Raw genomic sequence first — 27,126 nt, 5'->3', positions numbered from 1 at the left:
AAAAAAAAAAAAAAAAAAAAAAAAAAAAAAAAAAAAAAAAAAAAGACAAGGGGTTCATTGGGGATCAATGAGGCTCCTCTCATAAAATTCTTGTAGAACTTAAACTAAGCCACGTTCACAGCCTCCCAATTAAACAAAATTCTTGGATAACATTAAGTAAGTCGACGATCAAAACCTCCTATTTGCAATTCAACTTTCATGTTCGGGTGCTCCGTTCTCATTGCTTATCAAACTGATATTTGACTTACCACAACATCAGAAAGGCTATATCTATTGCAAGAGCAGCTAAACATGCTGCAATATCATAAACAGTACACTCCGATCAATGATTAATGCCAAATGAAGTTCTTTAAGTAACTCCTTTGGCTTTTCTAGAGCTCTTGTCCTCTTTATATTCATATATACATCAATAAACTCATTTCTAAAATAAAAAATAAAATGTCCATATACATGCAGTAGAAAGTTTTAAGAAGAACGGTTTAATAACAATAGAATAATATAAATAAATAAAAATCAGCCATACCTATAGGTGCTCCGAAAGCATCAGGTGGTAGTGAATCAAATTCAATCCCAAGAATAGGTCCGTCCTCCCTCAATGGCTCTCCTAACTGCGATTCGACGCAAGCAATAGCTCTAAGTTCCATAACAGACCGTGAAGGTTCATAATACCTTCTCATCATTGGCATATCATCTCCAACACTTCTAGGTACCACATTACGCAACCCAACATCACCAAATGGACTCGAACCCGAGCCCGACCCCGAAGCGTAATCACTACCCGGCTCAGCCACTACTCTTAATTCGTCAATGGGAGAATCAGGCAACGCCGGTGCCATCACCTTCCGGGGTTTCTTCGCCGGTTCCTTCTTGTCCTTCAACCTCCTGTGACAAAACCACATCTGCAATTGCCGATCGGTAAGCCCCAATTTCTCCGACAGTTCAGCCCTTGTCGACTCTGATGGGTACGTGTCCACTGATCAAATCAACCAAACACAACAGAAGTTAAAAACAAATTCTCAAAATTGAAAGAAGAAGAAGAAGAAGAAGAAGAAGAAAAAAAAAAAAAAAAAAAAAAGGAAAGCTTTTGTGAACGAACAAGCATAGGCCTTCTCGAGGGTTTCAAGCTGGAAGGGAGTCTTCATCTGGCGCTTGGGCTTGCTAAGACCCTCCCTTGAGTTACTAATTTTGTTAATATCATCATTATTGTGGTTGTGATTTTCGCCGTCCGAGGCAGCAGCTTCCATGGAATTGAAAGATGAAGATCGAAGGAAGAGAACAGGCAAACCCTAGAATCAAAAAAAACCAAAAACACTCTTCCAAAACAAAATTGAAAAGGGCGAAACAATGGAATTACGAATTCCCTTTTCCCCACTTAACCTAAATACCGTAATAGTCAAGGAACAGAAAAGCAGTATAGAAGAATTATCATCATCGAATAACAATAACGATAATAAAAGAATAATAAATGATGAGAAAAGAAGGAAGAAATTATAGGAAAAAGCAAATTCAGGAACAAATAACCAACAGTCTCCTCTCACTCTAATCCAATCTCCCATAATTCTCTTTAATTTCTTTTCATTAAACGCTTTTAAATCAATGAATGTCAAACTACACTTTTTTCTTTTTCTTTTTTTTTTTCCCCTTTTTTTTTTTTTTTTAAATTTACCACCACACCATCCCCAACTCCTCTCCCCCATGTGCTTCTGAATTTTGATGAACTTTTAAGCCACCTTCATTCTTCCATCCAATCCATGAACCCTAAATTGCAAACATGGGCTCCAACTTCACGAATTTCTTCTTCGGCCCCTTTACCCGCCAACCTCGCTGCTTAGTCTCTCATTGGTGCCTTTAGTCTTTTCACATCCACATCAAAACCAAACACCTTATGTTTTCGTTTTAATTTCTTTTTTAAAAAAACTCATTACAATATCTTTAAAAAAGGCAAAATCATCCTTAAATTATTTTTTAATATTTTTACACATTAATTTTATCTAATTTATTTTCAAAATCTAAAGAAAATCTTTTTTTCTCAAGGATCATAATTTATCTAAATTCTTATTAAAAATTTAAAAAGATATAAATATACTCTAATTAACCCGATCCTTATTTATAAGAATTTATATTCGTGTCTAACTAATTAAATATCAAGATTTTTCTATTAAATCCTAATTATATGTTAGAATAGGGTATTTTAGACTACGAGAAAAATCTACCTCATGGTCCTATATTCGTATTCTTTAGATAATACAGAATGACCATTTCATGTGACTTTTGGAGTTCATAAAATTTATAGAACATATAAAAAATAAATGACTAAAAAAAACATTTTTTTTATGATTTTTCTAAAATTAGTCCCGACAAAAAAAAAAAAAAAAAAAAATCGGAATAATTTGAACAATTTTCCGGATGTTATTGAGAGGAAAGGTTGGAGCAATGCGGCAAATAGTGGCATTGTTTTAAAATAAATAAAATGAGACAGCAAATGTCTGGGCTTAGAATCTGATCGTAATTTTCTTCATCTTTTTTGTTGTTGATGGAATTATTTAAAAATTTACTACACCAAATCCACCCCTCATCCCCAAGCTGCTGCTGCTGCTGCTGCTGCTGCTTCAAGCCACCTTTGTTCGCTGTCCACAAAAGAAAGCTTGTTTTAGAGAGGAGAAAGAAGCAAAAGCAAGTAAGCTACTGTATATAGAACTCACTCGTTTCTCTTCTTCCATCTTAGCCTTGATGTATGAGTAAAGCGCCACTCCTGCAATCGCGATGCTGGTTCCAATACCAGTCTGGGTTGAAATTTTGTTGCCTGCCAAGCAACCACGATGTTTTAATGCCACATTACTTGCAGCTATTGAAACCAGAAAATGAAAGAGTGTTTTACCAAAGACAATGATGGAGAATCCGATCACAAATACACGTTTCAGCACATTGCCGACTGCGTGGGTGAGTGGTGCCACCCTCTCCAGGGTGTTGGTTGCTAACTGTCGAGTTATTCAAAGCAAAAGTGTTCGCTTTCAAACAATTGAACTATGCAGCCTTTCTTGGATACCAAAAGAAAAGGCAACACGTACCTGATTGTAAAGGTGATAAAACATCCCTACCCAGAAGAGATCTGACACGAATTTGGTTACACCAACTTTGGCTATGGCATCGTTGAAACCAAACTTCAGCAGCTGAGGCCCCTCCACCTATAAGACCACAAATTACATAAATTTTAATTATATCAATATTCTACGCTTCAACCCACTCGTAGGCTTGTAAATATATAGAATTTCTAATCTGTTCGAGTGCTCCATAAACCTTGAGGAAGACTATATAGTATACTTTGTTCGAGGGGAGGATGATTGAGAGGGAGTCCCACATTAGTTAATTTATAAGTAAGGAATATATTTCTATTGGTACGAGGCTTTTTGTTCCACACCAGATTTTTGTTCTCATTGAGCTCATCATAGAGTCCTGCCCTTAACTTAGTCCTGACAATAAAATCCAAAGAAGTTGTGAGCCTCAAAGGTGTACTCAAAGGTGACTAGTGTTGAATAAATAGTGTATTTTGTTCAAGGGCTCTAGAGAATGAGTCGAGCCTCAACTAAGAAGAGGCTATTCGAGGGCTCCATACGTCTCAAGGGAGGCTATAATATGGCATACTTTGTCTGTGGGGAGAATGGTTGAAGATTGTTGGGAAGTTGTGAGCCTCAAAGGTGTACTCAAAAGTGACTCAAGTGTTGAATAAAGGGTGTATTTTGTTCAAGGGCTCTAAAGAAGGAGTCAAGCCTCAACTAAGAGGAGGCTATTCGAGGGCTCCATACGTCTCAAGGGAGGCTATATGGTGTACTTTGTTTGTGGAGAGAATTGTTGAAGGTTGTTGGGAAGTTGTGAGCCTCAAAGGTGTACTCAAAAGTGACTCAGGTGTGGAATAAAGGGTGTATTTTGTTCAAGGGGTTTAAAGACGGAGTCGAGCCTCAACTAAGAGGAGGCTATTCGAGGGTTCCATACGTCTCAAGGGAGGCTATATGGTGTACTTTGTTCACTTTGTTCGAGGGGAGAATTGTTGAAGATTGTTGGGAGGGAGTCTCACATTGGCTAATTAAAAGGATGATCATGGGTTTGTAAGTAAGGAATACTATCTCCATACGTACGAGCTATTTTGGAAAAACCAAAAACAAAGTCATAAGAGCTAATGCCCAAAGTAGACAATATCATATCGTTGTAGAGGTCCGTAATTCCTAAGAGAAACGAATATTTATTCACAAGCAAGATACAGAAGTTGATGGGTTAGTATAGGTAAGAGAAACTTACAATTACAGCAGGTGGAATGCAGAAAAGGAGAGCAATGATGGAAATATAGGCATAGACGTTGGTGCTGTCCATGTCAGTCTGTAAGCAAAGCATAGGTCAGTTCAAGTTAGAGATAGCAAAGTCTAAAAGAGCCAAAGGAAGAAGATACCATGGCTTTCTTTGAGTAAAGACTTCTGTAGGTAAAGGAGATATTGGAAATCATAGCACTAATGAAGCCAGTCCAGTTAAATGAAAGCTCAGTCAAGGACGCCATTGACACACCTGCATTCATCAATCCAAAACAAAACCATCGTCACGTGAAACCAAATCCATATGACATTAAAATGCAGCAGGAAAAGGTGGAAGGATTTACCAATGACAACGGGAGCCAATGAAAGCCACAAGGTAATGGGAATGGATTGCCCCAAAATGAATTGAGAAGCGGCGGCGTTAAAGAACGGTTCCAGAGCTGAAAATGATTGAACAAGATTTTCAGCGAAACAACAAAATCCAGGAACATGCCGCCATAAACTGAATCATTGGTAAATTTGGTGGTTTACCTTTGACTGTGTGTGTGAATGAGACAGCAACAGCTGCAAATGAGACATTGCTAGTGACATGGCCGAGTGCATGACAGAAAGCCACAGGGATCAGCAACTTCAGAAGGGTTGAGTCAATAGGCTGCATGCCAAAACAAACAATCCCTTGTGTTGAGAACAGAGCTACCCTTATACCAAGCTTTTACACACTAAAATATTCAATCAAATCGCTTAAATGTTCGAACCAATTAGGCTACATGACATGTAAATTTAATTATATCAATACTACAATGTACAATTTATCATAAATCATTACGAGAATAAATACCAAGTTTGTTGGCAGCAATTTGAATGAACAAAGTTAAAAAGGAAGACAAAATTGGTATCTGGGCTGGAAAGAGTTGACTTACTGCTCGCTTAGGAAGACCGACAGCCCAGCTTATCAAACAGTACACCACTCCGACGAGCAAATGGATCACCGACACAAAACTGCCACGTAGACAAACACTGGATATATTAATAACTATTTAGATATATATAGAAAACATACAGGGATGAAATCACATACTATGGATAGGGGAAGTAATTATATATCTTCTTGTTGAGGATATTGAAAATCACGTTCAAAAAGTACCTACACAAAACAAAGGACACCACGGTAATTTCGCACAACCAACTCTAAATTGCCGTGACATAATAATTGCAACCCGGTCTCCGCCGTGCAGGACACGGGACCTACACTACAGACTACACCTAAACCTACCACATGAAGAAGAAGAATCCGGTGACCAACGCCGGATACTTCTCAAAGAAACCCACTGGAGCAACCTTCGCTTCCCTGAAAGAAAATAGGATCAGTTGGAAGGTGAATCTGGGGAGCCAGTCCGGTTCATAACTGAGGAAACGAACCTCACCCAGCGGAATCGCTGCCTCCGGCGGGAGAAGAGGAGGCCGCCGCAAAGGTAGGCCGAAGCGTCTCCCGTTTGGCCGATGCTAGATTCGGCGTCGAGAGGTTGTCGAGAAGTAGAGACGGCCGTAGTTGTCTTCCCCAAATCAAGTTAGCTCCCTCGGCGATCGGCCTGGTTTGAACGAAGGCGATATGGCTGTTGTTAGACGTGGTCTCCCTATGCAACTTGCGGAGACTGGAAATGCCGCCGGCGAAGGAAGTGGCGCGTGAGAGGACGTGGGACTCCATGACTACAGCAGCAGCAGCACAGAGTGAATGTTAGCGAGAGAGACGCAAATGTTGTTTCGTTGGCTACGACGAGGATTTATTCTGGCGGTAATTTGTTGTGATGCGTATTATTGGATTCAGTGCATCCAGAAGTAGAGTACGGGCTTGTGCAACCGCCAGCTGGGAGGGTTGATGGGGAGGGAGGGTGACGTGGCGGAAGATGGGATGAATAAAACAGAGAGAGGGATTATGTGTGGATGCGAATGGGGATGTGGTGGGGTCCAGTTATCGGGAAAGAGAGCGAATGAGAGATGGGAAGAAGCTGAGTTGTCAAAATCCTGAAGGGGTTTGTCTGTATTCAGATATCTCCTTATCATATCCACTTCCACTGTCTTACTTTGTGGTTTATATGCCATTGCAAACTCCAAAAAATAATAATAAATAAACTTACAAAAATTAAAATTAAAAAAAAAAAACATTCCAAATTTCTCCGTATAAAATTATAAACTATAAAAATCAAAACAAACAAGATTAATACTTTTAATCTTAAACGTGTGAATTTTGATGGGATTTCTTCGTAAATACATTGATTAAAATAATGGGTGGGGTGGAATGATTGATGAAGAGAAAATAATAATAATAATAACAATCAGAATCACACGAAGTATCTCCTACTCCAAGTCAGCATAAGTGCCAGCAAAAGGGAATGCCGGCGAATAATGGAGCAACTCCGCCGTTAAGTGGCAGAGATGGGGAAGCCAATTCCATGGCGTCTGGTCGGAAAAAGAACAAACAACATGCTACAAAACACGCCAATCCCAACCGGCAAAGACGTCAAGATCTCCTGCGCCTGATCGGACGGCGCCGGGTAAAAACAGCTCACTACATTCTCATCAAACAGAGCAATGGCCGAAAAAACCAGAATCGACATGAAAGCGTGCAAGAAATCAATAAATCTCAGCCGATACTTGGCAGCGTCCGCTGCCGGCAGCTCCTCGGAGCCGTCGATAATCCACATGCCTTTGAAAGTAGCGAATCCGTAGCAAACATTCCCCTGGCTGTCTCTGAAACTGTCAGTGAAACTCTGAAGAAAACAGGAGAGTCCACACAAAGCAACGAGGGCGGCGGTGAGGTAGCGGGAAATGGAGTCGCAGTTGCCCTGATTGTTGAAAATTGGGGAAAGAAGTTGAAAGGCGAGGACTGTACCGGTGGGGAGAAGATTTGCCAAAGAAGCAGTGCTTCGAAAGGTTTGGGAAATGGCTTTTTGGATGAGGGTTCTTTCATCTCTTGATGGGATGATCGTTGTTTCTCGTAAAAGGGGTTGGTTTTGATCGTTTGGAGATTGGGTTTCTTGGTCGGCGGGCTTGATCTCCATGGCTGAGACGTCCAAACTCCAATCAAATTCAATCAATTGAAGGTTGAGTTGATGGAAATGGGGGAGTTTTGAAGTGTATTAATATGAAGCAGAGGAAGATGAGTAGAGGAAAAGTGAAGTTAGTGGTGGCTTGAAAGCAATTGAGACGCCGGAATTAGAAAATTTGTTTGGAATATAGAAAGAATGGAGTAAGATCGAGGCAAAGGAGTTTTGTTGCTTCACTCATATGTTCATATGTTCAGGTTCGAGTCGAGTCATTGGCCATTTCAAATGTTCTATATAATTGACATTATAGAACTCTCTTAAATAGCCTAAATCGAACCATATTGTAGTAATTATCACGAAACAACTATATTGTAAAAGTCGAATATATGATTCATAAATGAAAAGTAATAGATAAAAAAAAAAAAAAAAAGTGTTCAACCATTCGATGGATATGTATTCATGCTTCTTAACAAATTCCATGAATATATGATCCAAAATTACTAGGAATTATTCATAATCTTGTAAAAACAATCTTTTAACCATAATAAATAAAATAGGATGATGAAAAATTAATGTTTGATTTACCTAATATATCCTAAATTATATATATATATATAACTTTGCCACTATATTTTAAAAAAATTAAATTTTATCCAAGAAAAACATCTTGAAATTATTATAAAACAACATTTTTTGTACGTAGTTTTTTTTTTTCTGTATTTTTTGGTTCGGTTTGGCTTTATAATTAAAAAAAATTTAATATTTTGACTTTTTCATTAATATACTTTATTTTGAAAAAAATAAATATCAACCATACAATTTATTTTTAAATTATTTAATTTACAATATAATTTTTTTAAAAAACTAAAAAAACAGTTTACAAAATAATTATTTAATTTAACCCAACAAAATAGAAGAAAATAATAATAATGTAAAGAAACGAAACCCATTAAGCGAAAAAGTAAAAACAGTAAAATTGGCACAAAAAAAAAAAGAAAAAGAAAAAGAAAAAAGGTCAATAATATTTTAGAAATTTTGTAAAAGATCTAAAATTGAAATGGTTGAAAAGATAAAAGGTAATTTTAAAACATTTATAATTAAGGATAGAATTAAAATTTTAAAGCAAAAAAAATAGGAAATACGAAGGTTAATTTTTTAATAATTTAGTCTTCTCCTCTGTTTTTCATCTTCTTCTCTCCAACCAACCAGGATTTGCTTATTACGGTTTGGAAAAGAGCTGTAACCTTGCTTCAAAAATGGAAAATCCTCTGAAACAGAACCCCACCGCCTCCCCTACCGTCTTCTTCACTACTCACCCTCTTCCCCGGAGCTCTTCTTTCAATTCACCCTCCTCCACCATCCTCCCATCATCGGAACCCCACCGCCCACTCTTCTTCTTCTTCCACCATTTTCTTCGATGCCTTTACGTCCCCTCCTGTTCCTCCTCTGTTTTCCTCTGTTTTCCTTCGCCCTCAACCAAGAGGGTCGAATTCTCCTTGACTTTAAGCGCTCCGTCGACGCTCATAACAATGCCTTCTCCTCCTGGCACGACGCCGACCCGAACCCCTGTTCCTGGTACGGCATCATCTGCGATGTAGATCATCACGTCATTTCCCTCGACCTCCCCAGCTCCGGAATTTCTGCCCCTTTTCCTGTTCATCTCTGTAACCTTCCGCTTCTCCTCTACGTTTCTCTTTACAATAATAGCTTCCATTCCCTTCTTCCGCCGGACCTCGTCAACTGTACAAATCTCGAGTATCTCGACCTGGGCCAAAATCTCTTAACCGGTTCTCTGCCTCCCTCCCTTGCTGATATGCCTAACCTCCGTTACTTGGATTTGTCCGGCAACAATTTCTCCGGCGAAATACCACCCACCTTCGCTCGGTTTCAGAAACTTGAGGCGTTTTCCCTTATTTTGAATCTGATGGGTGGTGTGATCCCTCCGTTTCTTGGGAACATAACCACTCTTAGGATGTTGAATCTGTCTTACAACAGTTTTGAGCCGGGAAGAATCCCGCCGGAGCTGGGTAATCTAGTGAATCTTGAGGTTCTTTGGTTGACGGGTTGTAACTTACAGGGGGAGATTCCTGACTCGCTGGGACGGCTCAAGAATCTCGTTCTTCTTGATTTGAGCATTAACAATCTTTCTGGGTCGTTCCCCCCAGCGCTGACGGAGTTAACCCACATGTCCCAGATTGAGTTGTTTAGCAATTCCTTGTCCGGTGCGTTACCAGATGGGCTTTCGAAACTCAAGTCGTTGCGGTTGGTCGATATTTCGATGAATAAGTTCTCTGGGCCTATTCCGAGCGACTTGTTTGAGTTGCCGCTCGAAAGCCTTAATGCGTTTGAGAATAAGTTCGAGGGTAGCTTGCCGGAAAGCATGGGGAGGTCGAGGACTTTGACAGAGGTCAAGCTATTTTCAAACAGATTCACGGGGGCGTTACCAGGATATTTGGGGAAATATTCGCCTCTGGAATCGTTGGACATTTCCAACAACTTCTTTTCCGGCAGGCTTCCCGAGGCCTTATGTGAGAATGGAAAACTGTTAGAAATAATGATGATCAACAATTTCATTTCCGGCGAACTCCCGTCGAGTCTCGGTGATTGCCACTCCCTAACCAGGATTCGATTAGGGAACAATAATCTTACGGGTCATGTACCTGAAAATTTATGGGGACTTCCAGGTGTTGTTCTGCTTGAACTTGCAAACAACAGCTTCTCTGGTCCAATCTCTAAGAACATAGCCAATTCCAAGCGGCTGAGTTTGCTTCTTATTTCTAACAACAAATTCTCAGGAACAATTCCAGAGGAGTTGGGGTCTTTGGAGAATCTGGTAGAGTTCGCCGGTGCCAATAACAAGTTCGTAGGGAATTTCCCTGAGAGCCTCACGAAAATACATACGCTTGCCAAGTTAAATCTTAAAAACAACATGCTTTCGGGGTTGATTAGCAGCAGGCTTGATGCCTGGAAGAGGCTAAATGAGCTGAATCTGGCTAATAATAACTTTTCTGGGCAAATTCCCCGTGAAATTGCTAACTTGCCTGTGCTTAATTACCTCGATCTTTCAGGCAATCAATTTTCAGGGGAAATCCCATATGGGTTACAGAACACGAACCTCAATGTTCTTAATCTATCATACAACCACTTAAATGGGACGCTTCCTTCCTATTTCGAGAGTGAAGTGTATAGAAATAGCTTTCTTGGTAATCCTGATTTGTGTAGGGATGGAAATGGAGCGTGTCGTCCAATTAAATCTAGTAGAAGAGGAGGAGATTGCGATGGGGATGGAGTTTGCATTTGGATGATGCGATCTGTTTTTGTATCAGCAGGTGTAATTTTCTTTGTGGGAATGGCTTTCTTCCACGTCAAGTACAAGAAATTCCTCGCCTCAAGAAGTCTAAACATGAAATCAAAATGGACAATGACATCCTTTCAAAAGCTGTCTTTTAGCCAGGACGAGATTGTGGGTTCCTTGGATGAACACAACGTGATAGGCAGTGGCGGCTCTGGCCAAGTTTACAAGGTTGCTCTCACCAATGGTTCCACCATTGCTGTTAAGAAACTTTGGCCCAAGGTGTCGAACGACCGCGACAGCTTCGATCTCGAGAAAGTTTGGAGTGAAGATGATGTTTTTGATGCGGAAGTGGAGATTTTGGGTAACATCAGACATAAAAACATAGTGAAACTTTTGTGTTGTTGTAGCAATGGAGTCAGCAAGCTTTTGGTGTATGAATACATGCCTAATGGAAGCTTAGGTGACATGCTTCATGACAGTAGAAGTGCGTTATTGGATTGGCCAACAAGATACAAGATAGCCTTGGATGTTGCTGAGGGGCTGTCTTATCTTCATCATGATTGTGTTCCTCCAATCATACACAGAGATATCAAGTCTAATAACATCTTGTTGGATGCTGATTTCGGAGCTATGATAGCAGATTTTGGAATAGCTATGGCTGTCGACCTATCCGAGGTTAAATCGATGTCGGTGGTTACTGGTTCTTATGGTTATATTGCTCCAGAGTATGCTTATTCATCAAAAGTGAACGAAAAGGGCGACATCTTTAGCTACGGGATGGTGATCCTTGAGCTGATAACAGGGCGGCGGCCAACCGACCCCGAGTTTGAAGAAAACGGTCTAGTGAAATGGGTATGCAGCAGTTTAGAAAAGGAAGGCATGAAGCATATTGTAGACCCGAAATTGGATTGGTGTCACATGGAGGAAATGTTGAAGGTCCTCAACATTGGGCTCCAATGCAGCAGCCCTCAACCTGTGAACCGCCCAGCCATGCGGCGAGTGGTTAAGCTGTTGGAAGAAGTTCGTATGGATAGCCACCCGATGATTGGAGGGAGAGAGGGAAGATTGAAGGCATATTGTTTGGATGATGTTTCAGAGAGTGAAAATGTGGTATAGTTCTTTAAGTTGGTATCAGTTTGTCGTCGTTCTAGAGAGCAAGGCAGAGAATGGACTCGCTACATATTGTTGTCAGTCAGCCTCAATCTCAAGAGTTTAAAATACGTCTACCAGAAAGATGTGTTTCCACACTCTTATAAGAAATGTTTCGTTCTCCTATCTAACCGATGTGGGATCTTACAATCTACCACCCGCTTGGAGACCAATATCTTCGTTGACACATCGTCCAAGACCTAGCTCTAATACCATTTGTAATGGCTCAAGTCCACCACTACTATTACGTATCATCATCAGGTCTCACGATTTTGAAACACATTTGTTAGAGAGGTTTTCACACTCTTATAAAAAAAAAAAGTTTTATTCCCATCTCCGACCAATATAGGATCTCAGAATCCATCCCCTTTAGAAGCTCAGTGTCCTTGCTTCGACGTGGAATCTCACAATCCACCGCTTTAGGGGCCAACGTCTTTACTAGCACACCTCTCAAGACTTAGCTCTGATATCATTTGTAACACCACTGTTAGCAAATATTGTCACTTTGACCTGTTACATATTGTTTCCACACTCTTATAAGAAAGGTTTCGTTACAATCTCTAATTGATGTAAGATCCGACAATCCACTCGGGTGGTTACAAACTAAACCAAAAGAAATCGTGATTGAATTAAGTTAGGTTTATAGTTTAATTAGAATAATTAATTGAGTCCTAAAAACTTGTTAAACCAGAACCAAAACACATGCACTTTTTATAAAAAGTAGAACATAATTAAATGCTTAAGCTATGATCAACTCAAAGTCAAAACCATGGTCCCACCAAACAAAATTAAAGCATTAGAAATGGTAAAAACTATGTTTTTTTTTAAAAAAAATAAATAAATTAGGGTGAAAACTATCATGTAGTTTAATTATACTAAATTCTCATTAATTTATGAAATTATAAAATAAAAAAAAAAATTTAGAATTTTAATTTAATTTATTTTGACATTTTGATTTATTAAATTGGTGGAAGCAGCCAACTATGAACAACCACAACTATAAACAACGAAAAGTTGAACATTTCTCACCCAATTTTCAAACCCCTTTCTCATCTTAATCTCAATCTCTCTCCCTTTCCGCTGTGATTCTTTCTGAAATTCTCTGTTTTAATGGCGGAAACCCACTTCTTCTGTTTTATCCATTAACGCCAAAATGAAGCATACCCAGAAGCTTGCTTATTACTTAATCTTGGCACTCTGTTCTTCCTCTTTCATCGCACTTCTCTCTGTTCTCCTCTTCTTCATCTGCAGAAACAGCCACCGTCATCGCCAACTCGCCGACGAAACCCCGCCGCCGTCAAAGCCCTCTATCCGATCCTACACGCTAATCGACATCGACACCGCCACTCAAGGTTTCAGCCACCGCCGTGTCATCGGCGAAGGCCGATTGGGCACCGTCTACGCTGCCTTATTGGACACGGGCGAGCTCATCGCCGTCAAAAGAATCTACCCATGGTTGGTTCTAAGCAATAACAACGCTGGATTTGGATTCTCTTCTGTAGTTAAATCCCTCTCTTCTGCCCAACACCCAAATCTCGTTACCATCACCGGATACTCCGAAGCCCCCGGCGAACGAATCATCGTGATGGAATACGCCGGCGTCGTGAATTTGGACATGTACTTACACCAAAACCCAGATGGGGGATTCCTCTTAAATTGGAGCCATCGTGTGAAAATCGCAGCAGGGGCAGCCAGAGGACTTCAATATCTACACGAATCAATGGCCCCTAGCGTGATCCATGGCTGCGTGAAGCCCTCAAACATACTAATCGACGCCAAATTGAGCGCGAAATTGAGCGATTACGGGCTGAATTTCTTGGCGCCGAGAGAGAAAAGGGGATTAGTAGGGTATGTGGACGAGGAATACTGGCAGGGGGAAGGCGTGCAGGGGAGTTGCAAGGAAAACGACGTGTACGGATATGGGGTTGTGCTGTTGGAGCTTTTGAGTGGAAGGGGCTGCGAGGAAGGGTGGCTGGTGAAGTGGGCGCTGCCATTGATAAAGGAGATGAGGTTCAGTGAGCTACTGGACCCAAGAATCGAGTACCCTTCTGATTTGAAGCCATTGATGAGAATGGGGAAGGTTGCTCTGGCTTGTGTCGGGAACTGCAGAAAGAGCAGGCCGGCGATCGGTCAAGTGGTTGCCATTTTCAACAATCTGGAGGCTCAGCTATGCGTTTGATTAATTAATTAATGAATCAATCTCCTTTTTGTTATGTAGATATATTGAATTACATAATTAATACTATCTATTCTTTATGTTCATGTCCTCTTCATAGTTCTTCTACGTAACCTTTTTAAAATTTGAGTATATAATAAAATTAGAAAAAGTTGGAAATATTGACTTTTCAGGAAGTTGATTCAATTTACAAGAAAACTGAACAAAAATACAATTAAAAATTTAAAATTCTTTGAATATGGGAATATTATAATTTTCAAACAAGAGGTGGAATTTGGCTGGAAATTTGTGTATAAATTGGAGGATTTGTTATGGCGGTGGAAGGGACCCGTTCTCTCAACCAATTTTTGTTTGACATTTTTCGCCCTTTCACCGACCGGACTTCCCTACTTGATCTCTAGTGTCACAATCGCACTTTTGATGACAGCGGATTTGCGATTGTGCGGCACTCACTTTCCAACCACAAGTGAGCTAAGCTAATTCGTTCTTATGTCGCCTATGGCCAAGCGATGTATGCTCGAGCCTCTAGCCTCGGTCTTAAGAGAAAGTTTTAGAAAACAAGAGCAAAGAGAGATTTTTTAAAGAGACGTTATATAAACAAGCAAGAAAGAAATAACAACTGCTCACCGTATATAACTTTGGGTAGGAAGAAGTTGAGTATCTCCTATAGTACATTATGAGGCATTTATGTCTATTTCCAAGAAATACAAAAGTAAAACACTAGAATATGAAAAGACATAAAGGGTTTGACTTGTCATGAGCATGCGGTTATAGACAACACGTTTTGGACGAACATGACCGTGACACGTGACTCGTATAATTCCAAGTCTGCACTACTCATATATTTTTGGTAAAATTGAAGGTAAAGATGGGGTAAAAGAGTCCAAAAAGTGAATTATGGGTGAAACACAAAACTCCATGCATGTATACTCGCTGCTGGCGCAGGCGCAGTGTGGGCCTGCACCACAACAACCTTGGCGCACAAATTTGTTTGAGCTCAACGACAACAATATCATTCACTTTCTTACCGTATATATATCATGTTTCTAGAAGTATAAATGAGGAGTGAAAAAGGAGTCGGAATGGAAATTAGGAAGGCTTCCTCGTCCTTGCTCGATAAGCCGTGGACATATTAATTTATTTCAATATTAACGAAATTTATTTATGTATATATTTATTTATTGGGTAAAGTCAATAGACTTTAGAAGGGGAAATGAGTGGAAGTGTCCGTCCACTTAACTTGGGGTCCAAGTATATGGGGTTTGCATTTAATCAAAACCTGGAAGTGGAAACAAATATGGTGATAAGATGATGTGGTTCGGTAATACAAACGACGCCGTCTCCGCTGTGGATGCTCATCTCTTTACAGCCGGAAACCACCAAGATGACCGATCACCGGTCGCATTTCCAGCCCTAGCTTGCCCAACCTGTGCACACCCTCTTCACTTCCAACTCCAACTCCAGGTTATAAATAATAATAAATATTTTTTAAATTTAATTAGTTCGACTCTATTTTATTGTTGAAGAATAATTAATTAAAAATATAATTATGAAATTACATGTAGTTGCGGAAATGTGTATTTTATTTATTTAAACATGATGAATTGAGTCATCTATTTTTGTACGAAGAATTGTCATGATATAATTAATTAATTAATTTAGGGCGGATTGGAAGATTGGGGGAGGGCTCCGGCGGGAGTGAAGTTCGATCCAAGTGACCGACAAATTTTGGAACATTTAGAGGCGAAAGTGAAACGAGATAAGCGAAAGCTTCATCCTCTCATCGATGAATTCATTACTACATTAGAGGGAGATGATGGGATTTGTTACACCCACCCTCAAAATTTGCCTGGTACGCAAACATATCATGAGTCATTATGAGTACACAATCGATTGTACTTTTTATGTCTTCGATGTCATTAGCATAGTTACTAAACTCATTTGAATTTTTCATGCATCTACTAACTTTACTCATAACGTACATGATGTCTAGTCGGGTAGCTACTGATCCATCTTCATCTTTGCCCAATTTACTTCTTGGAACCATTGATTATGAATAGAATTTAAATGGCTTCATTCCAGAGATTAGCCACGTACTTATTCTAACACTAAAAAATATCTACCAACCTTATATGTTACTTACGAGACTAAAAAATATCTCTTATTGAGACTATATCTCAATGTGCTTATTTTAGTCCATATAAAGCACGAGCTCGTAGACTTTTCCTTCAGTTAGATGTCAAATTTGCCTTTTTGCTTGGAAAATTAACTGACATGGATTTGAAAAATGGGAGAAAGGAAAAGTCTAAGTTGAATAGTGTTTTGTATGGACTATACTTAGCCTAAGAGCCTACACATAATTGAATTTTGGAGTCATAGAGCGCAATATCTTTTCCACTACTTCGATATCAATTTTGTTTCATTAGCCTTCATCTTGTTCGTAATTACAAGTGTACATGAGAAATAGTTGTTGATAGTGACTCCTATCTTCACGTGGAGTATCTCAAATTCTTCCTCAATGTTTGTCATTGAGCTCGTTTAACCCAAGTTGAACTTTGATACTTCATCTTCATAGAGTCCCATAATCCTTGGCTGTGTCTTTCTTGATAATCGTTTTAAGAATGGAACGATCCAACGCCTAAACAAATAATTCTTTGTTTTCATGTCTTCGAACTTTTGATCATCAAGTTAACGTTGTTATGTTTGTATGTCGTTTTAAAACGTGCAATTGGGATTTCTATTTCTACCAAATTCTAATATTTTTTTTAATGCCTCTTAGAAGAGAAAATAGTTGCAAATGTATTTAGTGATATATTTAATTTAAAATTTTAAGAAGGAAGAGGAAGATTAAACGTACATGAAATTCTAAAGCTTTGTGCTTGGAAAATTGCAGGAATGAGGAAAGACGGCCAAATCCGGCACTTTTTTCATCGCCCATCAAAAGCATATACGGCCGGCACAAGAAAACGCAGGAAAGTTAAAGAAGACGAAGAAGGCACCGACACAAGATGGCACAAAACCGGGAAGACAAGGCCAGTCATGGGCGGCGGCGTTGTGATGGGTTTCAAGAAGATTTTAGTTCTGTATTCCAAACATGGGAACCAAAGGAAGCCTCAAAAGACAAACTGGATAATGCATCAGTACCATCTGGGTGTTACAGAGCACGAGAAAGACGGCCAATTGGTGGCATCAAAGGTCTTCTTCCAAAAACGGCCTCGCCAAAGCTCCTCCTATCAGAACCCGACTACACAATGGGATGGCGGTGGCCATTCGCCTGAAATAAGTGCAGTTTTTATTGATTGCAGCAACCCAATGATGAGTTCTAATTACGTGTAATGAATAATTAACTAGTTTTAAGAAGTTGAATTCAACCATAGTGTTGATAAGCTTAAAATGTACGTTGTTAGGTTCAAGTTGTAAGGTCCAAACCCTCAAAAAAGCCTCCTGCATGGAAACTGTATGCTATGTTCATCCTCCTCATCTTCTCTCTCTCTAGATTACGCATGCAAACCAATCCAAAATGCCTACAAGTGAATCACATTAGAATCCTAGTTACATACAAATTATCCATCAAAGAAAAGTTGCTGCAGCAGAATTCCATCAAAGAAATGTAGAAGAGAGGCACTGTAAAAACAGAGGAATGTAGAAGAGATGGGCATGGATTTAAGAGTTCTAAAGCTAAAATTCCACCAAAGAAAAGTTGCTGCAGCAGAGGAATGTAGAAGAGAGGCACTGTAAAAACAGATCTAGTGAACCCAAAGCTGAAGGCATTCTTGGCTGTCAAGTTAGATACATATTTGTTCCCAACAAACAAATATAACCCACAATTTTTCTTCTTGATACACGGGCTTAGACGCGCAAAAGGTCAACACTGAATACACAAAAATTCAAACACATTCTAGAAATCAGATGGTGAGAAAAATCAGCGCCAAAATCCATAATCCAGACTTGAAAACACTCTCTAATCCTACAGGATAGATTAACAATTTCGTCTTCATGTAGATTACATTCATCAACCTATACAAATCCTAAGCACGAATCTACTTATCATCGTTTGAGTACGCATTTCTCATAGAGAGCAAGAATGTCCTTTTTGTTGGGATTCTTCAACTGAAGCAGTTCGGCACCAAAATTATGTTTTGTGAGTTCTTGCCTAAGCTTCTGGACAGTGAACTTGGTATAATCCTCCTGATTTGGTTGTTGGCTATGATGATTATCCTCATTGCCCTCGAAAATTGATCCACCATCCTCCGGCTGGGTGTACCTCATGGGACTGTTAGTGCTTCTAGATCTTTTGTTTACTCTTAAAATTCTCTCGCTTGTATCCTTGTCTTGAACGTGTTCCATGCCCATCTCACCATCATCCGCCCTAAGCCGTTTCGCATGAGAAGCAGTCTTCAGCTTACTATCTAAAGCTGTCTCATTAAGACGAATTTTAGTCACCTCTTGTTGGAGTAGATCAATTTTTGCATGAGCAGATTGCAACTGAAGAGAGAGGGCCTCGGCCCTATTGTTGGCCTCTGCATGTGCAGAACGTTCTGAATCCAGAAGGCCCTGAAGAACTTGAACCGTGCTTGTACGCTGCTCATTGTTTGATTTCAATAGAGACTCAATTTCTTTTTCTCTTTCTACAACTCTTGCTTCCAATGACGCAACTCTTGAACGAGCTTCCATTTCTGACCCCCGAATTCGTTGCACCTCTTCCACCAAATCTTTATTCTGCCTCTCCAGATTTTCAATTTGCCTCTCTGCCCTCTCGATTTGGGCCAACCGCTCCATTGCCAACCTCTGCATCTCATTCTTTCCCTCTTGAGCAGCACTAGCTTCATTTCTTGCTTTATCAGCAATTTCAGTAGCCTTCTTAGCGCCAAGTTCGGCAAGTCTACACCTTTCCTGAACTTCATCAAACCTTTGGAATTCAGATAAGTACTTCTGATCCAAATGAACCTTTTCTTGTTGCAAAATCCTTGCTTCTTTCTCAAATGATTGAGCCCTTGCATTTGTTGTTTCCAACCTCTCTTTTAGTTCTTCTATTTCATGCCTCAAAGAAGATACTTCCACATTATAACTCCCAATTTTTGACTCGGCAGCCTGCAGACGAAACATTATTTATACATGAATGATATGTTTTGTTTTCATCATTGAGATGCAAACTGATATCCACATGCTGTGGCATGCCAGCATATAAGAGTTGAGAATGATGGGAAAAGCCTTGAAACATAATATCGGATGGAACTAAAATTGTCGCAATATACCATGATGGCTTTGCTTATTTAACTACTAATTTTTTTCGCTAAAAAAGTGAATTTTGAATTTCAAATCATCTACTGTGCCACGAGACTGACTTCAGTAAACACAAATCATAAATAAATGGGCTAAGAAGTGTCCTGACAACATCTTTTAAAATCTAAGAAGTTTACCTTCAGCTCAAGCCGTAAAGTTGTCAAATGCTGCTCGGCTTGCTCAATTTTTGTTGCCTTGTCCTTCAGTTCATCCTCCTGCATCATGAGAAAAAAAAAAAAAAAAAAGAGAGAGAGAGAGATCAGATGCTTCCCATTATAGCACTCCAAGAATTCAAGTGTAGAGGCAGAATATGCTTGCAAATGTTTGTGAGTTGTGAATGGGGTGGGGGGTGATGAAGGCTCACCTTTTCAGCCAAAGTAATGGAGAATTCTTTCCTCAAAGTATCTTCCCTAAGCCTTGTTTGCTTATTCGTGCGTTCTTCTGCAAGTGCAGCTTTCTCAAGAGCAGCTTTAGTATCTCTTAAAGCAATGTCAAATTTCCTCTTCCACTCTTCTGCCTCTTCTTGTGCAGACTGAGATTGTTCCCGAGCAGCCGCCAGCCTTGCTTCAGCAGCACTACTCCTAGACTTCAAAACAGCAATTTCTGAACTAGCTTGATTTTCCTCGGCTTTTAACTTTGACAAGACAGTTTCATATTTTCTTTTCCAATCCAATGATTCTTGATTTGCTTGGTCCAATGTTTTCTTCAGGCTAGAGCATCTCTCGTCAAGAGAACTGCAATTACCCTGTAGATTAGATATGCGGTTCATGTAGTCATCAGCAAGTTTTTTCTTATCATTGATGGCATCCTCGTATCGCTTCAGATATTCAGACTTGTACTTCTCACTGGCTTCCAGCTGCTTCTTAAGCAAATTCAGCTGATCTTCAATTGAGCGGCACTTCAAAGCGAGGGAATTCTTCTCTGATCCAACTTGATCTATAAGTCTTTTTATAAGGTCATGTACAGGACCATCCAAACTGCAAAGTTCCATGGTATTGGTCAGGTCACAATAATTCAAGAAAAGATCCAAAAATAATATATGGGACAAACACTAATATAAACCTCCGGTGTAAGAAAGTCGCCAACTTCTGCCACTTTCCAGGACCGTGGGATGATACTTCGTATTCAGACAGAAGAGCGCCAAGAACCTGCACAGGCATGCCAATAACCCAAGGCAAAAGAGAAACTCAATTATGAATCAATAAGTACATGGGAGAAGAGACTTTGACAAAGAAGGATGAAAGTTCAATAAATACAGTAGATGAAAATATGTTCAGCTGATTCAGTCACAGAAAAGAAACAGAGACCAATAATTCAACAACAGTTTATATTCGTTATGTTATCGCAAATCACAGTTTAGGTGCAAATCACAGTTTATACTTTCCAATAAACATGATTAATTCAACAACTAGAGTTGCTTCCAGACCACCAAAATCATCAGCATAGCTGAACATTATTTTGTTTATTAATAAACCAAACTGTGCCTGTCAGAAGCTGACCACAAAAATAGTTCTTAACCCAAAATTATGACAAATAATATCTAAATTACCTTCACAACATTATTTATATTTGCATCAGAAGCATGGCAAGCAGCTCTCAACCTCTGTTCCATGCTTTGTATAGCATTTGTGCATTGCAAGTCTGCTTCTGTGTATGCATTTCTTTTGTAATCCTGCATTAGACAACGACCAACTCATGTAAATAAAACAGGGAGCAGAAAATATTCTTTCTAAAGACAACATCCAGAAAAATTGGAAAATAAAATATTACTTGAAAACTTTGACAATGTCATATATAAGATGATATGCAGTTCCATACTCTAGTAAAATTGCTTCATTTTGTTCATTGATAGCGCACAAAAATGTCCAAAGAGAAGAAATAATGTCCCATCACATATTTGTGAACACTAAGCTCAGACAATTCTACAACATCGTCATTACTAATTTGTAGGGGAAAGTTCAAATTCACTCCTTTACCTAATTCAATATCAACCTTCTCAAATTAAATCCTAAAACTCAAGCAAATGAAGAAATTAATACCTACTTAAAACAAATTAGAAATTTATTAGGAAATAACTAATAAATAATAGAAAGTTCAACCAACAAAACACATAATATAAAGCCCAATTAGGAACCGGTAAAGGAGGCCCAAATAATCATCACAAGCAAAACCAGCTAAAAAGACATCCAAAGCAACAAGGAACAATTCCCAAAAATAATTCTAATCAAGACACAACTATACCTACATTAAGCCACAATTTACAATGGTATAACCCAACTAATGGAGAGTCTTAATTTCATCACTTGAAGTTCAAGGTTCATTCGGGAAGAATTAATGACTTGAAGGCTTAACTAAATACAAGGGTAAAAGTGAATTCTTTTCCTCCAATTTTAACATGAAACCAAACGGTCGTTAAGATATAAAAGATAGGTTGAAAAAAGGGGCTACCAAAATCATATTATTAGAAAAAAGTTGGGCCATAAAGACTCGAGAAAGACATTGAAACCAGTCGGTCTGCAGTTTCTCCAAAAATTCCCATACACCCAATAAAATTTTCCCGATTTAGCCAAAAATCAACTTACCAAACAGCTTTTCCTTCAACAAAAAAGCATATGTAAGATTACCGTCTCAAGCATCAGAGTCTTCATTCCTACTTGGACCAACTCAAACAAAATGTTCGAGGCCTCATTTCATAATTTTCTATTTCCAATTGACCATACACAGATAAAAACATCGAACTAACAGATTCATAATATTCCTTACCTCAAATGCTTTTCTATAAAATTTCTCCAGTAATCCCTCGTATTTTTTCCTCACTGGACCAGCGCCTACAGCACCCAAATTAAATGCAGCAAGTGACTTTTGAACAGCAGTTTCATGGGCTTCCCTCAAGGCTGCCTACAGAAAAACAATGTTATCAAGCAACAAAAACATCTCTAGTGAAGATGTAAGTTAGCATTTGCACGTACTTCTTCTGGTGGCTTTGACCGGTCAAAAGTAGACGTATAGACTTCAGCAGCATGATCATACGCCCTTCTACACTCTGCCTCTTCAACACTCTGCAAATTAATGATATGGATGAGAATTATCTTCTAGTTTCTTGTTTAATTCCTAATTTGCTAAAGGTGACAACAATTTCAGACATGATTGCACTCCACACAATAAATCTCAATGAAAGGAGAGAAATGTGTGCAGACAATGCAGACATCTGTACATTCAAATTGAGAAATGAGAAAAATAAAATAAAACAAAATAAAAAAAACTGCTTACAAGCATCTCCAGAAAGTACATTACACAAGATTTCATAAGATATGTGTTCCCTGAAAAAAAAATAATTAAAAAAAATAAAAGTTCATAAGATATACTAACCTGCCAAGAGGAGGTTATTGTAGGCACTGCACCCTGATTTAGAGCATCAAGGTAGGACTCTGTAATACCCACCAAGACTGGACCTGTCATAACAGTTGCTCCTACTTGCTTAGGCCTTGTCCTCTCAAAAACAAATTTAGTAAATGCATCAAGTCCAGACCTAAATTCAGGCCTTAGTTTATCCAACTGCAGAACCACAGAATATCAAGGAAGTTTGGTTAAATTTGGCTTCAAAAGAAAATTATGTAAAGAAAATCCATAAGCCTAAGTTACTTACAGAAATTTGATCAAGTCTTTGGAGATCATTTTCATTATTCAAAGGACGCACAAGCGTAAAGCAGTCTCTATCAGGAAACAGAGCTCTAATGGAATCACGAATCTGTCAGTAAATGGATAAAATTACAGATCAGATAATAGTTGCAAACAAAAACATTCATTTTTCGACAACAAATACAAGTACAAATGACAGTGGTCTAATGTGTTCCAAAGTCATAAAAAGCAGAATTTTAAAATTCTATGTTCACGAGCTAACAGAGAGTAAATATCCAGAGTAAATATCAGAAGACATTGGAAAACAACAAATCTTACAAACTAAACAATTGGGAACCCTCTCCTTTTCCAGAGGACCTTAAATGATGTTATTATTTTGTGAAGAAGAAACAGGTTTTTCATTGATTAGCGAAAAAGATCAAAAGATCGAGATAGAAACTCTGAAAGGAGAGAACAGAAGGAACAATGCAGAAATAAAAACAAAGAAACCTAAGAAAGAGCATTAATATGAGAAGCCTTAAATGATGTTGCTATTATTTTTTCCTTTCTTTTTCCTTCTTTTTTTTTTTTTTTTTTTTTTTTTTTTTTAATAAGAAAAAGAGGTTTTATTGAGAAAATTGAAAGAATTATACAAGAGCAACAAAGAAAACAAGCTCACAAAAAGAGAAGCTAACCTGCACCCACTGGAAAGGACTCGAGTCCAAAATTATCAACTCATGCTCATAATTACAAAAGAATGAGTAATAGAAGCCCAAAAGGACACATTAAACCTTAAATGATATATTAATTAACAGAATCATTAGGAAAAAGAAATCCTTAGAAATATAACTGATAGGGACTAGTTTATTGAAGAAATAAGTACAGCCAAAAGAGATGCATCAGTTACCTACTCTCCCAAAACTCACTCAAGTACAAGTAATTATGAACTAAGAGAGAGTTCTAAAAGAACTTATACGACTTAAATAAGAGTAGCTTTTTCTCTCTTTTCTAGACCTAGAATATGTGAGAGCCCAAATAACGGAGAAAACAAAGTCAACAAACCACAAAGGTGATAGATGTCCATCTAATACCTCGTTCTTAGCAGCAATGTCTCTTCCACTACCTTGAACCGGCCTCAATGCAAGCTCCAGATAATCCCGAGGCGTTATTCTCCTATTATCCTCTACTAGATCCAAATAGAAGTCCTGCACATAATTCTTATTTTAGATATGACCACATAATATAATTAAAAATAGATAAAATTAAACCAAGTAGAGGATCTAACATGATAAGAAGGTAATGGTGAAGTAATTCTCTTTTGATTTTAAAAAAAATTAAGCATCAAGGTTAGCAAAATGAAATAATTTTAAAGTAGACCACATAAATACAATAGCAAATAGATAAAAATAAGCACCCAAAAAAATGATCTAACGTAATAAGGAGGAGAAGGATCTTACATTGAGAAGTCATGTAATCAGAATATATTATGCACGTTACAGAAAAAAAATTAGAAAACATGACCTAATGTCTGAATGCACTTTGAAACAAATTTATGAATATTAATAGTAGAGAAGTGTATTGTACCCTGAGAAGCCAAACAAAGATTGGAGAGAATTGACCAAGTTCAGCAGATGTAGTTCTGCCAGAAGCAGCCCTAACACGAATATGTTTAGTCATTTGAGTGACAAGAGATAAACGGTCAAGTGCGGCTTCATCTATTCCACCCATCTGAACAGAGAAAAAAAAGAACGAGTTCCATAAAGAAAAATGAAGTTGTCAGAATGATGCAACTTATACAACAACAAAGAGAGAAGCATTAAAAAAAATTACTTAAGTATCATATTCCAATTAGAGAGAGATAAAACAGAGGAAATGCGCAATTCAACATAGTCAGAAAGAGAGGTTTCTAAAAGATAAGGATCAACATCAGTTGCCTCTACCTGATTATAGACAAACATGCTAGATAAGAGAACAGCCAGAGAAAAAATCTGGGTGCTGTAAGTTCCCTGAAAAAAAATTGAGGAACAAGTAAGAAAAATAGATGGAACAAATTAAATAGAAAATGAAATTTGTAATACTACACCTTCAAAGGAGGCAAACACACGGTGAAAGTACTTCATTACTATAAATTAACATGAAGCAGATTTGAAGCTCAATACACGAAGAACTTAAATAACAGCACCACCATCATTCGTATCAACGTCACATCAACTAGATAATTGATAACCAGAAACAACATAAAATAGTGGACTGAAATCATACTGTAGTGTATTAGTTTGAAGAGTTACCTTAGTTTCCCTTCTTTACTGTGCAGATACTGTTGTATGTTTTTAATTGTTAAGTTGATAGAACATTTTCGTTCTTTAGATAAGTTTACAGAGTAGTTACTTAGGTTAACTGTGAGTAACTATTTAGATGGCCTAGCTCCCTGTACAAAGAAGCTTTAGTTTGTTGTTCGGACATCGTCAAATTAATGAAATTTCTCAACAAGAAATGATTTCTATCATACCGTTTGATCATAGGCATCAATTCCTTCACTATCCAATAGTAAAAGATTGTACTCAGTTCCATCAAGGGCAGTTCTTTTCAAGGGTGTACTCCAGAGCCATAGCCCTTTAGTACAAGGCCGATGGGTAGATGCTACTTGAAATCCACTACTCCTCCCAAGAAGCTTCAAAAGAAAAGAGCTGATTGTAAGTCCACAAAATGACACTACAAATGTAGGGAGGCAAAGTGCTCCACAAAATATCGTGAAAGTTCTATGTAACAATCACAATATCTTGAAACTGATTTGCATAAAATCAAACGCTGCACCCCACCCCCCAACAAAAAAACATAGCCGTCTTCAAGCAAATTAATTTACACTTTAAATACAAGATAAATTCCATCCGTGAGTCATGAGAAACAAAACTACCTGTAGTGAAAAGAGAATAACCCGAAAAATTCAAATTGCATGTGTCTACAGGGATTCACAAAAATTATCCCAAGAAAAAGATAAGAATCTTGAAGGGCATTTGGTTCAAAAATTGAGTTTGTATAACTTGGAGTTGAAGAGCAAAGCCTACAGTTTGGTACATAGATTTGCTAATTCTATGCTATAAATTGCCAATACACTAAGCTATATAAATTATTGCTACATACTACATACTTACCTTTACAAATCACAAACCATGGGGGGGAAAAATACATAAACTCAAGCTTCTAAATTCATTTCGTTTCGCAATCTACACGTAAGTTTCAGCATCCTAGCTTTCAAAGCCCGTTAAGCAAATCCACTCTCATAATATCCAACTTAAGAACTTAGAATTAGAGTTTTCAGTTATTTAGCATAGTCCTAAACAAATACACGAGGCAAAGGCCCACATCCCCACTCGAGTACTACAATTCAGAAAGAAAAATAAACTCGATGTACACGTGCCACTTCCTCGCACCTACACAGTGATGAACTTGAATTCCAGCTCAGAGACGTTTCTCTTCAGAGCTACCTACCTATTTACGGACCGAAACCAAAGAAACAAACTAAACATGTGCAACACCTCCCAAAATCTTGACTTAGAGGCCAAAACTCAAAAACCCTAGATTTTGAATGAACCCACCAGATGACAAATGTAATTTCCAGAGCATATCCTACACAAAATAAAGAACAGAAGAGACTAACTTGATTCAAAATGAAGCTCTTGCCCTGACGAGCACGGCCACAAACGGAAACGACACCAATTGGCTCTTTTACAAGCTGTAAGGTAGCGACAGCTTCAGGATCCATCCGAAACTTCCCCTTCTCATCGCAGTAAACAAGACGAATTGGCCTCGGAGGACCAGTCCCCGTCGAAGAGAAGGAAGACGGCGAAGACGCAAGAGAGGGAGAAGGAGACGGCGTCGAGGAAACATCGGCGGAATTCTCTTTCCCTCTGAAAAACTTGATCATCTTCTTCTACAACCCTTCTTCCTTCCCGCCTCTCGTGATCAAATTTCGCGCCCTACACAATCTTCAAAGAACAAAAATCTCCACTTCACCCACAAATGTCATAAATAACAATGGAAAATAGCCTGGTCTGTGCGCTTTAATTTACGTCAGTGGGTGCAATAGTGGAATCGGAAGCGGTAGAAATCGGGGAGGGAAAAGCAGCGTTCGGGTTTTTCCGGGACTTTCATGGTTGAAGTGCCCGAATATGATCGGTGCAAAATTACCACGGAGCCCAGGAAATTGGGGGTATTGGAGGGGCTTTTCAGTCATTTCGGTTTAACCGTCCTTCAAGCCGA

The 27,126-nt window shown here is 38.6% G+C and overlaps 7 protein-coding genes across 10 annotated transcripts in view; 3 read left to right on the top strand and 4 right to left on the bottom strand.

Annotated features, from left to right (window-relative positions):
* Window positions 1-1,846, bottom strand: part of LOC111433218 (homeobox-DDT domain protein RLT1-like) — a 13,210-nt gene extending 11,364 nt beyond the window's left edge. The window contains exons 1-2 of the mRNA XM_023070188.1: window positions 1,097-1,846; window positions 524-973 (exon numbers count right to left, since the gene is read on the bottom strand). Of these exons, the coding sequence (XP_022925956.1) occupies window positions 524-973; window positions 1,097-1,244 (598 nt within the window). The 5' untranslated portion in view covers window positions 1,245-1,846. The remainder of the gene's footprint in view (window positions 1-523; window positions 974-1,096) is intronic.
* A 579-nt stretch (window positions 1,847-2,425) lies between these two features.
* On the bottom strand, window positions 2,426-6,265 carry LOC111433219 (triose phosphate/phosphate translocator, chloroplastic-like). Its single transcript, XM_023070189.1, has 12 exons — window positions 5,726-6,265; window positions 5,575-5,649; window positions 5,380-5,445; window positions 5,222-5,300; window positions 4,833-4,953; window positions 4,646-4,741; window positions 4,442-4,554; window positions 4,294-4,371; window positions 3,069-3,185; window positions 2,879-2,978; window positions 2,703-2,803; window positions 2,426-2,627 (listed from the first exon to the last, which is right to left on the bottom strand). The coding sequence occupies exons 1-12, from the start codon at window positions 6,004-6,006 to the stop codon at window positions 2,610-2,612; spliced, it is 1,245 nt and encodes a 414-aa protein (XP_022925957.1). The 5' UTR covers window positions 6,007-6,265; the 3' UTR covers window positions 2,426-2,609.
* Window positions 6,266-6,518: 253 nt separating this feature from the next.
* LOC111433222 (protein DMP4-like) lies at window positions 6,519-7,498 on the bottom strand. The gene has a single exon (XM_023070192.1). It carries the CDS (start codon window positions 7,358-7,360, stop codon window positions 6,722-6,724), a length of 639 nt encoding a protein of 212 aa, XP_022925960.1. The 5' UTR covers window positions 7,361-7,498; the 3' UTR covers window positions 6,519-6,721.
* Window positions 7,499-8,504: 1,006 nt separating this feature from the next.
* Window positions 8,505-12,031, top strand: LOC111432972 (receptor-like protein kinase HSL1). Of its 2 annotated transcripts, XM_023069812.1 has the most exons (2): window positions 8,505-11,488; window positions 11,808-12,031. In XM_023069812.1, exons 1-2 carry the CDS (start codon window positions 8,763-8,765, stop codon window positions 11,854-11,856), a joined length of 2,775 nt encoding a protein of 924 aa, XP_022925580.1. In that variant the 5' UTR covers window positions 8,505-8,762; the 3' UTR covers window positions 11,857-12,031. The 2 variants fall into 2 exon arrangements, with proteins under 2 accessions (XP_022925580.1, XP_022925579.1); XM_023069811.1 differs by having other exon boundaries at window positions 8,505-12,031.
* Window positions 12,032-12,748: 717 nt separating this feature from the next.
* Window positions 12,749-14,049, top strand: LOC111433192 (probable serine/threonine-protein kinase PBL22). Its single transcript, XM_023070151.1, has one exon. The coding sequence runs from the start codon at window positions 12,943-12,945 to the stop codon at window positions 13,966-13,968; it is 1,026 nt and encodes a 341-aa protein (XP_022925919.1). The 5' UTR covers window positions 12,749-12,942; the 3' UTR covers window positions 13,969-14,049.
* A 1,207-nt stretch (window positions 14,050-15,256) lies between these two features.
* Window positions 15,257-17,445, top strand: LOC111433315 (NAC domain-containing protein 10-like). Of its 2 annotated transcripts, XM_023070332.1 has the most exons (4): window positions 15,257-15,429; window positions 15,628-15,817; window positions 16,859-17,341; window positions 17,373-17,400. In XM_023070332.1, exons 1-3 carry the CDS (start codon window positions 15,274-15,276, stop codon window positions 17,299-17,301), a joined length of 789 nt encoding a protein of 262 aa, XP_022926100.1. In that variant the 5' UTR covers window positions 15,257-15,273; the 3' UTR covers window positions 17,302-17,341; window positions 17,373-17,400. The 2 variants fall into 2 exon arrangements, with proteins under 2 accessions (XP_022926100.1, XP_022926098.1); XM_023070330.1 differs by having other exon boundaries at window positions 16,859-17,445.
* Window positions 17,446-17,715: 270 nt separating this feature from the next.
* LOC111433312 (guanylate-binding protein 3-like) lies at window positions 17,716-27,067 on the bottom strand. Of its 2 annotated transcripts, none has more exons than XM_023070323.1 (14): window positions 26,525-27,067; window positions 25,376-25,537; window positions 24,807-24,872; window positions 24,451-24,594; window positions 23,958-24,071; window positions 22,895-22,996; window positions 22,618-22,803; window positions 22,218-22,307; window positions 22,012-22,146; window positions 20,798-20,920; window positions 20,311-20,396; window positions 19,613-20,225; window positions 19,386-19,463; window positions 17,716-19,056 (listed from the first exon to the last, which is right to left on the bottom strand). In XM_023070323.1, exons 1-14 carry the CDS (start codon window positions 26,789-26,791, stop codon window positions 18,013-18,015), a joined length of 3,210 nt encoding a protein of 1,069 aa, XP_022926091.1. In that variant the 5' UTR covers window positions 26,792-27,067; the 3' UTR covers window positions 17,716-18,012. The 2 variants fall into 2 exon arrangements, with proteins under 2 accessions (XP_022926091.1, XP_022926092.1); XM_023070324.1 differs by lacking the exon at window positions 26,525-27,067 and adding an exon at window positions 24,950-25,077 and having other exon boundaries at window positions 25,376-25,439.
* Window positions 27,068-27,126: the final 59 nt, after the last annotated feature.

Source organism: Cucurbita moschata, unplaced genomic scaffold (genome assembly GCF_002738365.1).
Source record: "Cucurbita moschata cultivar Rifu unplaced genomic scaffold, Cmos_1.0 Cmo_Scf00041, whole genome shotgun sequence".
Classification (NCBI taxonomy): domain Eukaryota; kingdom Viridiplantae; phylum Streptophyta; class Magnoliopsida; order Cucurbitales; family Cucurbitaceae; genus Cucurbita; species Cucurbita moschata.
This window is presented reverse-complemented; position numbering and strand designations above follow the sequence as displayed.